Below are 14,488 nucleotides of genomic sequence, written 5' to 3'. Positions count from 1 at the left end.
GTCTGCTCTTGTTCTGCAGTGCCGACACTTGCATTTTTCACCTTCTTTCTTCGTTTTTTTGTAGCGTCACTGCTGATATCCACTCAGTGAGCGTACGATTAGGGCCCAGTTCTTCTTGGCGTGTTGAGGTGAGGTCGCTACTTGTTTAACTTTTTGCCAATTCTGCTCAATCGCTTCAAGCAGCTCCTCTAGGAACTTGTTGGTAAAAGTTACATGGAACTCTTCTTGTACCCGATGAGTTGTCATGTCATCGTCTTCGTACTTCTCCCAGATCTCGAAGAGTCGCCCGTGAACTCTTTGAATATTTTTCCGGTGTACCCGAGTCAGGACGTGTCCCGACACTAGGCGGATTATCAGAGATCCACTGTTTCTGCATCACGGCGCAACAGGAGGACGAGCAGGTATAACCCTAGGTCGGGACGCCCTGCTCGACCGTTGACTCAATTTAAATTGTATTATTGTTCATTCATGTTATATTAGTATTTATGTATGTAGTATACACATACACATGAGCATAAAAAATAACAGCACTTCATGTTTTATATTTATTAAACATAATGGACTATGCACACATGTTTTTATACAACATGTATTACAAACACATACACATGATGCATAAAAATAACAACTTTATGTTTTATATTTATTGAACATAATGAACTATTTACAAATACTATATTTGACTCGAGAGCATTTGTATAAGCCTTAGGCTTTCGATGCAATCGAGCTTAATAAATAGGTTTAAACTAAATACTATATTGTTGCAATTTTCTACATTAATATACACCCCAATATTATTCACACCTATACGGCATTATTCACACCTATCCGCCTATATATTATCAGTGGGAGCAAACGGCTATCTCGTAGCGGATCCGTGGTCTAGTGGTAACACACTGGCTTCACAATCCAGAGATCGCTGGTTCGACCCCTCGCTGCACCTAACCTACTAACTCGTCTTTCGCATGAGACGTTAAACCGAGGTGCAGTAGTGTACAAGGTGCTATACACGGGCACTAAAGAACCCAGGGTCACCTCTGGAACGGGGTGTCTCCTGTATCTTGCACTATCCCCCGTAACCAACTAACACGTCTTTCTGGGGGCGATGGCCATATGGGAGACAATCCCGGTGAACTCGATAAAAAATAATGAGGAAGAAGAAACGTCTATCTCTTTTCAACACAAATACCAGTGGCACGAAATGGTAGTGGCACGAAACGTCCATAAACCAGAGTACCCTGTGTACATTTAAGTAGTACCCGAGCTGGCAATGACCAATCGAGCTTAAGTATACTTTAGAGTACCCGGAGTACATATAAGTAGTACCCGAGCCGAAAATGACCAATCGAGCACTAGTAAATATGATAACGTGTGTTTATGTACAATAATTGATGGGTAAGAGGAAATAGTATTATGTACACAAAATAAACGGATCACTGAAATTGCTTTTTCTTTCAATTGGTGGCGAGGAATGTGCGCTAGTTATAATCGTGAAATTATTAAAGACACAAACCTTGAAAAAAACTTTATTAAATACCATTCGAGTTTGTATTTCACACTGGAATTTTATTTGTATTCTACTAAAATGGGACCGAAATGTCCTACTATTTATTTAAACCGAACACTACCATAGCATTAGACTGGGCTAGCAAGTTTTACTTATTGGAGTAACCAGTCTACTTTCCCATTGACGTCAACAAACAATACTTGTTGGGGTCCGCATTTTGTCACGGATTTTCGAAAATCAATAGGACATTGCTTCAAAATGAGACAAAATGTAGTTCTGTTGGAAGTTTAACTGTGGAATCGAAATAATGTTTTTACTTCCAGTCTGTATTGGAATACTCGTTTGTGCTCTCGGACCCGAATGTTCGGTGCTTGGGACACGAAATAACGTCAATGCAAATGGTAAAAATGAATAAAGTATTCTGTGAATGCTAAATTTAGCTCCACTATTCACAGACTAGTTCGAGCTATACTACTCACCCAATTGTTGGTGTCTAGTTACAATAATACCCCTCCCAGCTATTGACGAATTCCAGACGTTTGGGCCCAAGTAGTTTTCACATCCTAGTTATTTCGCCCCCAAGACGTTTCCCGCCCTCGTCGTTTCGCCCCCCTATTTTAATTTGAATAAGAGGATAATTTATCACATCAATAATTTAACTTATAGTCTAGAAAAGCACAAAAAAGCAAATAAGAAATAATTTTCTGATCTATTTATTCATTTATTTGACATAAAATAACGTAAAATAACAGTGTAAAACAACGTGATGAACACATACGATCATTCAGTACTTAAAGACAACGAAAGAATAATAGCGTACAAGCAACATGAAGAAAAGTCCGTAGTCGGCATTCAATATCGGTGGCCTCTGTTCTACATGTCTGTTTCTTTGAATAAGGACTGCTAAGAAGTCAAGCTAGCATCCCGACTTCACAGCGGCTTGTATTCCTCAAGAGAAATACCAGTGCAATGACGGAAGTATTTTTTATCAGATTATCCATACACTATATCGCTGGATTTATATAAATACTTTTTTTTATAATAAGTAACGTATGTCGTTTTATAAGTAAATCATAGTACTATACACAACAGTTTATTGTCCTTTCAAATGTATATCGTTTTATAAGTAAATCAAGTTCATAGAAAGACCGTTTATGTGTCCTTTCATTTTAATAATTAATAATACAGCTATTACTCAATATTTAGGAAGACAGAAAATATGAAAGAAACGGTTGTTAATATGCTTCGTACACACAGTTCCATTTGCATTTTTGTATGCTGAACAGTTTTATATCAAAATGATTTATAATGCATCGGTTGAGACACCTGCAAAATGTCATATAAGTCAATTATCTATTCGTATATTTTTTCGCAAGAGTCTTGTTGACAAACAAATGTGTATTTGAAAATTAACATATTTAAATCATATATTTGTCAATACACTTAATATATTAAACATTCATAAAGGACTATTTCAGAACCGCCACTCCATATGCCGATCTTTATCTATTTACATCGGATTAGCGGCATATTGTTCTCAAAGATAAGATGCCCGCATTGAGTGGCATGCAGCATTGCTTATGACACTTGTTCAGACTGTTAATTCAAATACCCCATTGTGGGAGCACACAATCCAGAGATCGCTGGTTGTTCGATCCCCCCGCTGCACCTAACTTACTAACTCGTCTTTCGCATGAGACGTTAAACCGAGGTGCAGTGTACTAGGTGCTTCCACCGGGCACTAAAGGACCCAGGGTCACCTCTGGAACGGGGTGTCTCCTGTATCTTGCACTATCCCCCTTAACCAACTAACACGTCTTTCTGGGGGCGATGGCCATATGGGAGACAATCCCGGTGCACTCGTTAAAAAACAAAAACAATAACTGCATTGTTTGGTTGACAATTGAAAGCATGTGTCATTAATTGATTGTTGTCTAAGCATCAATTTGTGCGAAGGTGTCAAGTTAATCGAAGGAATTTAACGCATTTAATATGTTTAATAATGTCTTACGACTTAAATTATTATTTATTAAATATGGAAATTGCAGTACATAAATATGTTCTATTTTTTAATAGGTAATAAACAAAAACCTGTTAAAAAAACATGAGGAGTTCCAAAGTTCTATAATCATTGAAACCATATCTGATTAGCGATACTATATTTCCATCACCCCTAAAGAGTTTATTTTGTTTTACCAAATTGTTACATTTCACTGATATTGTTCTAAAACTTATCATTTCATTAACTTTTTACCATTAACTTCTTTTGTGAATTATAACAGATCACTTCGTTTATTCGAGTATACATAATACACAATAAGGATATACAGCAAATCACAATTATAAACTGAATGAGTCGTAATTATTATATATTACAATAAAGAAATACTTACATATTTTTTAATAAATCAGGAGTGCCAAATGTTTTCACATTTCGTTTCTACAAATAGTAAGCGCTCTAGCTACCATAACTTACACCTGTTTTATCACAATAACATTATGAAGGAATGAAATACATTTTTAATTTATAACTCATGCTATAAAAATTAACGGTCAATTGCCTCAATTATATATGTGTATACCGGCTTGATGAACCGCTTATAAAAGATACTTGTTTCGAATTTATTGGTTTGTGATTATCAAGTCAATAAAAAAAATCATCATCTAACTCTCAATTAATTTTGTTTGATTGTATGCTTTTTACATGTATATATTTACTTATTGTGACTCCTGGTTTTATCACCTACCCTTTGTCGGATTAATGCGTGATATACCTACATTATTGATTCAGGATACTTTCTTTGATGATTATATAATTATCACCAATTAAACTGTTACACATTTTATTTAAATACCATCGATGAACAAACTACACAATAATGATATGTGACAAAACATTCTACATTTGAACATTGCGCTAATTGGGGGCGAAACGACCAGGTGCGAAACGACGAGGGCGGAAACGTCTTGGGGGCGAAACATCCGAGTACCCTATTGACCCTCCGAGGCTCCGGGTCGCTGGGAGTTGCAACTGATTACAGGTTTATTCATGTAAAGATGCCGCCCAGAATCTAGGCGGGGCTTTAATCGGAAATATTAGCCACATAAACTATTTTCTGGCATAAATAAACCCAAATATATTGTAAATAAATCCATAATGTGCAAATTAAAATAACTTACTTGATATGGTATGCACGCATAATAGTGATATTAATCAAAGTTTCAAACACGTCAACGGTTCATTTAAATGTGTGTGTTTTTTGCAATAGACAAAGCCTAGTATTCCAATGAATTTCCAATTTAAAAAACACGCTTAAGACTATCTCCGGAATCATCGGCAAGATAGATCTCATGTCTAATCAACCAATCGTAATGTACCAACCATCTCCGGAACATCTGTAAGATAGATCGAATCGTCAATTCAATACTTCAGCTTTCGGTTTGATAACGGTTTTTGTATAAAGCTTTTGTTTTTAGTATTTCTCCACAAATCACTCGCAAATTGATGTCGGTGATAACAGGTATTGTGTTTGTTACGATGTTTTAGGTTGATTGAGCTCGATTTCATAGACATACGTGATAAATAAAAAATTTATATTAAAAATTCGGTTACCAAGAAGAACTCTGATCTGTACATATGTACTTATAAAAGCTGAGAGCAATCAAGTTGGTGTCCACTTAAACCTTTGCTTAAGCCTTAGGTAAAAGTGCAAGATCTTCATTTCACTGATGTTACTGCAGGTTGCCATAGAAATTTAATACATTTATTTGGTTATTATGCTTCAGCTGGCATCAGTATTCCCTCTGTATTGCTATTTAGACGATTTTTCTATTGGAACGTTAAGTGCTGTTCATAAGTTGGAATTTGTGACCCAATTTCAATTTGCTGTCAGAAAACAGTTATACATGTACCTGTGATAATGACCAATATTTTGGTACGTTGTTGTTGTTGTTTTTTCAACCAAGTTACCAATATTCTCAAATAAGTTTTCAGTATATATAAACTTTGATTTAGTGACATATAGCCTATTGACCTACTCAATGCGAGAATCTTTATGAAAAACGAAAGAAGTATAATAATGTGTTGTACTAACTGTAGCTGTATACTACAAAGCAAATTTAACTGTAATTAGCGGAATGACTTAATTTGGTGGCGCCTGTCCCTACACAGCACATATTAAAACACAAACGCCTTGTTGCTCAACTTCCATTCAGATTCATTGATTGTTTTGCAAGAAATGCATACCAATCTGGAGAAAAAACAGATTTTTTTTTAATTGAATGTGTTTCAAGGTCAATATAAATTAAAACATATTCATATTTTATATAATAATTAAGCAGTGTAACATATCATCAGTGCTTTCCACTGGATTTTTTTTAAAGCCCAAGAACCGACTGGCTGTTATGAGTGGGTTTGGGAGGGCAGCCCCTCCATACTGATATATTCCATTTTATGCCCCCGGTAGGGTGGCATATAGCAGTTGAACTGTCCGTCAGTCTCTCCATCTGTCCGTCCGAAAACTTTAACATTATGCATAACTTTTGCAATATTGAAGATAGCAACTTGATATTTGGCATGCATGTGTATCTCATTGAGCTGCACATTTTTAGTGGTGAAAGGTCAAGGTCATCCTTCAAGGTCAAAGGTCAAATTTATGGCTTCAAAGTGGCGCAGTAGGGGGCATTGTGTTTCTGACAAACACATCTCTTGTTTACGTAAATTCTAGTAAATATTGATGATAAAAGTGCTCTAGAATTTAATAAACACAAACATTTGCCTAAGTATCAGATGAATTTCAGCATATGTGACTATTTAATTATTATTTAAAGATTTTACAAAATTACGTCCAATCGGGACGGGGGTTTTTACCACTGAACATGGGTACATCAACTGACTTGCTGTAAATGCACCAACACTTTCAACTAGACGTAGATGTCTGCATAATTTTCGCGCCCTTTTTATTGAAACAAAGGAACACAAAATACACTGTGCTGTTTATTTGAAACAAGCATTTATTAATGTGGCATTAACATTAAAACTATGTAGCCTGTTTCAGATGACAAATTTAATTATGCTCATTCAAGAATTCAACAAAACATTTATAGCTGTGTGTAATGAATTTAACAATATTTTTTTTGTAAACCCTTTACAAGTCGAATAAATGTTATGAACATGTTATGCACAATTTCCGCGAGGATTAGACCTGGTTGCCATCAGCAGTCTTCTTAGTAACTTGCAGAGATTTCAACATTGAGGTGTACAACATACATATAGGGACCGATGTGTGTGGTAGAAAACAAAGCCAACAAACTGTCACAAAATCAAACGCTTATGACAATTACGTCACTTGTCTGCATGATTTTACTGAATGTATTGACTGCCTACGAGTGCTGTCGGTCATGCAAAGCGTGTGTTTTCATTGGCCAATATAGACTTTACAAAACATCCATGCTCCGTCTTAAGGCGGGCTTTAGTTTGGAAAAGAGATACATGTACATGTTATTGACTGAGGATTAAAAATCGACTCTCAAATATTCGGCATAGTCGATATCACTTTGATCTTAAGAAGCGCCAGTTGCAGAAAATACCCATGTCGGTAAATTTCAAGCGCCCTGCTGACTCTGATTTCGAAATTAAAGCGCCTGGCGAGGGACTGTTAAATGGCTTGTGGAAAGCGCTGAAATCATACATTTGCAAAAGATGATTATTAATGAATAGACATTTGTGTTTAACATGAAGATGGTGGGGGACAGTTTAATGTGTTTGAGAATATTGTTTGTGATTAAGGATGAATGGAAATTGTGCAGGTCCCATACACAACACACATGGGGGAGTAAAATCATTTTCAAATGTTATCATCAAACATGTAGAGTGATCATGGTCAGCTGAGATTCTAATAAAATGTCTTGCTTAATCATGAAACAGAAGAGTTTGTTTTCATTATATTTTCCTAAAGATCTGAAAACAGTTAATAACCATCTAATGCTGTTCTGGAAAGCAAGTACATGTATATGTATCTAACGAATTTCATCTGCTTTCCTACGTATCATACATTAGTTCACTTTTCCCTAAACAAACAGTAATTAAAATCCGCAACATCATTTTACTGGGCTGGGGCTGCTCTGTCGCCCAACATTAATTTACTAACCCTAGGAGGTCAGTAAGGAGGCGTTTAACCCTTTGCATGCTGGGTAATTTTTCGTCTGCTAAAATGTCGTCTGCTGAATTTCTAAAATAAGCATTATCTTCAAAAAAAATTCAAAGAATACTATCAGAATAGAAAACAGTTTGGATCCTGATGAGACGCCATGTTCTGTGGTGTCTCATCTGGATCCAAACTGTTTGCAAAGGCTTTCAAAATTCGGTTCCAGCACTGAAAGAGTTAACTAATAAAATGGGAAACCAACTGTCCCCACAGGGATATAGGTAATTGACATCATCAATTGAAATAATTCAGGGGTTGAACAACATTTTCCATCTTGTATCTTCGTCACATGCAATATGTGCAAATTTGTTCAACATTTTTTTCTGTCAGACAGACAGACTTGTGATCTACATGTACAAGTAACAGTAGGACTCATGGGACATGCAGTGTCTGAAAACCACAGGGACTTTATCCCTTTACCACTTAAAAACTTATTTTGACGCATTTGTAGTCCCTTAGAAAGTTAAATTTAATTAAAGATCTTTCTTACTAGATTCAAGTTTTAAAGGTTTCATTTCCAGTTGGGAAAGGGTTAAGCAACTATATTGTATAATAATTTTTTATTCTTTACTATTTATAAAGCGCATTTATAAAACTTCAAAAATAAATATTTTTATCAATATTTGTGAGGCTAAAGTAGAAGATATTGATTAACAAGTATTATTATACATGTAATTATGCCCCCTGTTTGAACATGTACTTTTTTAGTTAAGGTAAAATTCAACATCTGCCTATATAAACTGTTCTATTGAAGTTATTGAATTGAAACTTTAAAATGTGTTAGGGGTCATTGTATGAGGTCACTGACCGAGTTCCATCACTCATGATAGTTGGTCCTAACATTTGCCAAATAATATCTCTGTTTACTTCAAAACTGTGTCATGTGGAGTAAAAAACTAGGTCACTAAGTCTATTCGATGAAAAAAACTTGTGAACATTTTAAAATCTTGTGATAGCTACATTAGGTAGCAGGGAGTTTTTCTGATATTGTTAAAGTGCAACTTTTTGAACACTCTTAGAGACTTTTTTGTTTGCAAAATCATCATGAATGAAACATGCAAAAAACATTAAATGGTTCTAATGATATCTTGTTGGGGTGGGGAGGGGGCAGTTTTACTTTCATGTCTATTGTGAAACACTACATATTGAGAAAAGTTAATTCTTAAGATCTCTTGTTTTAATCAATTTGTTTCTGATCTGTGAACAGGTTCCTTTACTTAATTGCTATGCAAACTCTGGAGCCCCTCCCCCCCCCCCCCCCCCCCCCCCCACACACACAGCCCATACACAAGCTATATAAGGTGCGAGTGAATGAAATAAATACAATAATACATCAATGTTTTTTTTGTAGGTGCTGCTGCAGAATTAGAGGAATATGACAGATTTCTCAATGAAATCTACCAGTATGAAAAAAGACTACACAAGAAAGAACACCTGAAGCAAGATGAAACCAAAGGTATGTGAGTTTCTTCTGTAGGTATACAGTCATGTATATGTATGTACTTAGATAGACAACAATTAACAGCTGTTCATTCTTAACAGTTTTACAATGACCTGTGCAGAAGTATACATATACTACATATATATTGCTCAGTATAATGTGAAACAAAACTCATTCATCCTTAAAGGGGCCGTTTCACAGATTTTGGCATGTATTGAAGTTTGTCATTAAATGCTTTATATTGATAAATGTAAACATTGGATCTAAAAGGCTCCATTAAAAAAACAAGAATAAAACTAAAGACAGACAAAAAAGTAACCCTCAACTGGGTTTGAACCACAGACTCCCGGAGTAAAAGTCTATCGCTTAGACCACTCGGCCATCCATGCTCATACAATTAGTCATCTATTTTATACTTAATATAAGCAATCCTCGTAGTGTCACAAAGTGTAACGACAACAACAGAACTCTCCAAATTAGTTAATCCTTTCATGTTGGAATGCTTTATAATTTTCAGGGTTTTAAATCGTCAAAAGATGCATATAATGGATATTTTAGAGCATGGTAAATGTTCAGTATTACTGTTTCCTCACAAATATCATAACTAGTAAAACTACATGTACAACGAAACTCCGCCAAGGACGGTCCCAAGCCCGCGCTTAAAAAGGAGAAGGGTTGGGCGTAGGGCTTGCCACCCAACCCTGTTGAAACCTTATTGCTACAGAAACGTTAAACAAAATAACAACAGACATCACGGACCTGGGAGAAGGTGGACCTCCAGCTGGAGGACGTATGACGCCGGGCGGTGAAAGCCAGTGTCAACTGAAAGCCATCAGGCCGAAGACCATCTTCTCCACCAGGACCACAACCACCATTGGTACATAGAATGTCCGAACCATGTATGAGACAGGGAAGACAGCACAAGTGGCCAGAGATGAGGAAGTTCAACCTCACCATCCTAAAGATCAGTGAATCAAGATGGACTGGCTCTGGGCAGAAGCGACTGACTTCTGGTGAGTTACTGTTGTCCTCGGGACATGATCAGGAGGATGCAGCACATACCCAGGGAGTAGCCCTGATGCTTTCCAAGTCAGCACAGAGTGGAAAGAGGTGTACCTCATCAAGATAGGCGACCTCAGCTCCGGCTCCAACTACCGAGGAATCACACTGTTGTCCATGCCAGGAAAGGTGTTTAATCGCATCCTGCTGAACCAAATGAAAGACGCAGTAGACCCGCATCTCCGTGACCAACAAGCAGGCTTCCCAAAGGAGAGATCGTGCACGGATCATCGCAACCCTGTGCATCATTCTGGAACAATACCTGGAGTGGAATTCGCCGTTGTATGTCAACTTCATTAACTATGAAAAGGCATTCGACAGCGTTGATCGGGAGTCTCTCTTGTATTCTGAGGCACTAGAGAGTGCCAGAAAAGATCACCAACATCATCGGTAAGTCTAATGAGGGAATGACCTGCAGAATCGTTCATGGCAGACAGCTCACGGATGCCTTTGAAGTGAGAACAGGTGTGAGGCAAGGCTGCCTACTCTCACCTTTCCTGTTCCTGCTGGCCATAGACTGGGTAATTAAGACATCAACGGAGCAGAAGCGGAATGGAATTCAGTGGACACTCTGGAAACAGTTGGAAGACCTTGACTTTGCCTATGATTTGGCTCTTCTCTCCCACACCCAACAACAGATGCAGGAAAAGACAAACATGGTAGCTGACAACTCAGCTAGACTGGGCCTCACCATCAACAGAGGGAAGAGCAAGGTGTTTAGGACCAACGCATCAAACAACACACCCATCACAGTCCAAGGCGAGGAGGAGGTGGTGGACAGCTTCACCTATCTCAGCAGCATTTTGGTCAACCAGGGAGGAACAGATGCAAATGTCAGAACCCGCATCGGTAAAGCACCAGCAGCCTTCCATCAGCTGAAGAACATCTGGGGATCGAGCGCAATTGGCATCCCCAAGATTAGGCTCTTCAATACCATAGTGAAGCCACTACTTCTATATGGAGCAGAGACCTGGAGAACCACTGTCACCACCATAAAGAAAATACAGGTCTTCATCAACACCTGCCTCAGGAAGATCCGCATGCCAGACAAGATCTCCAATGAAGAATTATGGAGATGAACAAACCAGCAGCCAGTTGAAGAAGACATACTTCAGAGACGTTGGAGGTGGATAGGCCACACATTATGCAAGCCTGCATCCAATACAACAAGGCAATCTCTCACATGGAAATCCGAAGGGAAAAGGAAGAGAGGGCAGCCTAGAAACACCTGGCGTCGTGACCTGGATGCAGATGCTAAGCAGATGGGCAAAACATGGGGGCAGCTGGAGAGACTCGCCCAGAACCGAGACGCATGGAGGAAGCTGGTTTGCGGACAGATGGGACCACAGGGAAAGATGATGATGAGATGTACAACGAAAATTTGTGAATCTGAAAAAGTTTTTTTTAATTTTGTCAATTTACCAAAATGTGAAAAGGCCCCTTTAAATAATTGTTAGTTGAGGATGACATGACTTACTAATATTAATTGATGGGACCCACACACATTTGTTTACGTCAGATTTTTTTAAACCAACTTCACAATTAAGACACATTTGTGTTTGTCTTCACAGCAACACACTATTTTGAAGATATCTACTTCGGCTTTTCATAAAGCTGTAAGTTACTGATAAAGCTATCTGTGGAAAGAGTCAGATTGTGTGTACTACAGACAACATTACTTAAACTCTCTTCCTTATCGTTAAAATGCCTTTATTCTGCTAGAAAAGCACAAAGACAATATAATTAATGAGCAATATTTTGTCATCCTCTTGGAAAGAATGGGCTTACAAAACTGAAAGTGCATCCCTTTTACCCAACATTAAGGAAACTGTGTCAATGCCTACTAGGCAGTAGTAGATGGAGTTTTGCTAGTGGGGCTGTGCCACGAAGTTTTCAAAATACTTATAATTGCGCAGCAACTAGCTGATTTTTTAGGGGTCATTGAGTTAAAAAAGTATTGTGGGATCCTTCTTTTGACTGTCATATTCACATGTACATCACACCATAGTGGTCTAGTCATTGCCTGCTGTTGTCAAAGTATGGCTTCAAGACAATTTAAACTGGTAATAATGGCAAACCTGTGTCAGTGTCAACCGAGGCCTCAGAAGCCAGGATGCTTAATCTCAGTTGAACAATAACATTTCTCTGTTGAAGAGTGTCATTCCAAGTGAGCACTAAAACTGAACATTTCAACAAAAAAGGCATATTTTAGAACATTTAGTACCAAGAAATTCAAAATACACCAAACTTCCTTTTTGCTGATTACTGGATGGACATTTTCCCAATTTCAGGGTTTTCGTGCTAAATTTTTCCCAAATCGGTATGTACTGTTCGCAATCAAAAAATAAATGCAAGTGCTGTTTAGTGTTAGTAAAGCACATTTTCAAATGTACATGCTTACCATGCAAATGTCTTATATCAGGAGCAAAACGTTGATGTGACGCTGCTACAAAGCATTTGTGTGCGTTTCTCTTGCAGGATTTACATATGTTTTATAACTCTGTTTGAACTGTTATCTATGTTACACCTGAACAAAATAAGTGCTTCACATTTAAATTATGTAAAAAACTGTTAGTTGGGAATTTTACGCAGTCATTCAGGAAAAATAAATATGCTCTTTGTGATTGGCAATTAGGCAAAATTTCTATTCAAAGGTACGAATAATTACGAATTTAATAAGCGATAATTAATAAAAACATGTAGTAGACCCAGAGCTCAAATAAGGATTAAGTCTAAAGGGTATTTCACCCCCTGATATTATTTTTAAAGCGTATTTTACTCCTTTGTTTCAGCCATAAAGGGTATTTAGGAATATTAAGGGGTATTTTCCATGTTCATAGAAAACTGACAAAGTAAATGGCGTGTTTAATCTATAAATATTTTTATTTGTTATTTATATTATTAAATGCAAATAGAATGAATTTAAAATGACGCTATGAACAGACTTTCTTTAAAAATATTCCTGCAGGAGCCGCTGGTCGCTGAAAACGTTCCTTTTTTGATCCACAAACATGATGGGCGGCCATTTTTATTACAAGCTTATTTTGATTGGCTTACTTTTTATTCAAAGGTTAACTTACACTAAAAACTCACCTGGATTATTGTTTAAACCGGTTACGCACTTTAATCAATTTAAAATACGTACCAAGATTTGTATTGCGTTTTGTTACGTACTGGGCCGATTTTTAATGCGTTTTTTTATTTTTCAATGCGTAAGTACGCAGATACGCCTCTTATCTGAAGCTCTGAGTAGACCCTACATTTTTAATTATGGAGATTTCCTATTATTATCAAAGTAAAGCAAACCTTTTTTAACACCCTAGCATTTGTTTTCTCACAAAGGGGAGCATTTAATAGAACACTTTAGAAGTCACCTTTTTGATCCAATTAATGTTGAAAAAATTGTGTTTTTATGATTTCTTGGGTGAGTTTGATATAATAGGGTTTGTTAAAATATAAAGCTGCCAGTTATTATCCTTATCAGTTTGTTTTGAAATTTTGGATATTGAGCACACGAATTTTCACACACATATGCTGGACATGTGCATGATCTTTAGAAAGAAAGCGCAATAGCGCGTTCTATAATGGACACTGTGTCATTTGTGAAGTACATGTATATAGGGAATTTTGTACTTACATGTAGTTTAACAAATAATTTTACTTTAAATTTATTTGTGTTTGTATTTTTATCTCACCTGAGCTTGAAGTGTCTAGGACGTGTCATGCTTGTTTATCTTCATGCAACTTTTTTTTCTCATTACTACTCAAGAGGCAACATAACTCATCCAATCTTGGTTAAACTCATTCAGAATGTTTATATTGACTATGTCTAGGTAAAGTTTGAGTGTGGGTCATGTGCATAAAAAACAAGGTCACTATGTCAAATGTTAGAAAACCCTTTTTACCAATCTGTAGGACAAATTTTTTACTATTGATGAAACTTGGTCAGAATCTAGACAATATCTAAACAAACTTAGAATCTGAGTCTCCTGCAGCCAATGTCAAATTTTAGAAAATCTTCTTACCACTCCAGCTCTCGTTATAACATGTATGCATCTGAATGTTTTTTAAGTCACAATATTAATTATAGTTTTATTTTTAGATCACCTGAGAACAGATTGCTCTTGGTGAATACCAGGAGTGATAAAGTCACTGTAACTTTGCTTTATGGAACATATTTATGTATCTCAATCTTTCTCTGTATATAATGTGCTGTGAAAACAGCAGAATGAAATTATTTACCAATAGCATTGCAGGAAATATGGCACTTTTTTC

At 36.8% G+C, this 14,488-nt stretch overlaps 1 protein-coding gene across 5 annotated transcripts in view; it reads left to right on the top strand.

Moving 5' to 3' along the window:
* LOC127845478 (neural proliferation differentiation and control protein 1-like) overlaps nt 1–14,488 on the top strand; it is a 93,543-nt gene that overhangs the window by 63,069 nt on the left and 15,986 nt on the right. For 2 of the 5 annotated variants that reach the window (XM_052376412.1, XM_052376409.1), the window contains exon 2: nt 9,065–9,169. Coding sequence is in view for 4 of the 5 variants with exons in the window: in XM_052376409.1 (XP_052232369.1) it covers nt 9,065–9,169 (105 nt within the window). In the remaining variant the exon portion in view is untranslated. Of the gene's footprint in view, nt 1–1,657; nt 1,909–9,064; nt 9,170–14,488 lie in introns of those variants that run through there. The other 3 variants (XM_052376410.1, XM_052376411.1, XM_052376408.1) reach the window with 3 other exon arrangements.

Source organism: Dreissena polymorpha, chromosome 9, assembly GCF_020536995.1.
Source record: "Dreissena polymorpha isolate Duluth1 chromosome 9, UMN_Dpol_1.0, whole genome shotgun sequence".
NCBI lineage: Eukaryota > Metazoa > Mollusca > Bivalvia > Myida > Dreissenidae > Dreissena > Dreissena polymorpha.
Note: the sequence above shows the minus strand (reverse complement) of the source record. Positions and strands in the feature narration are given on the sequence as shown.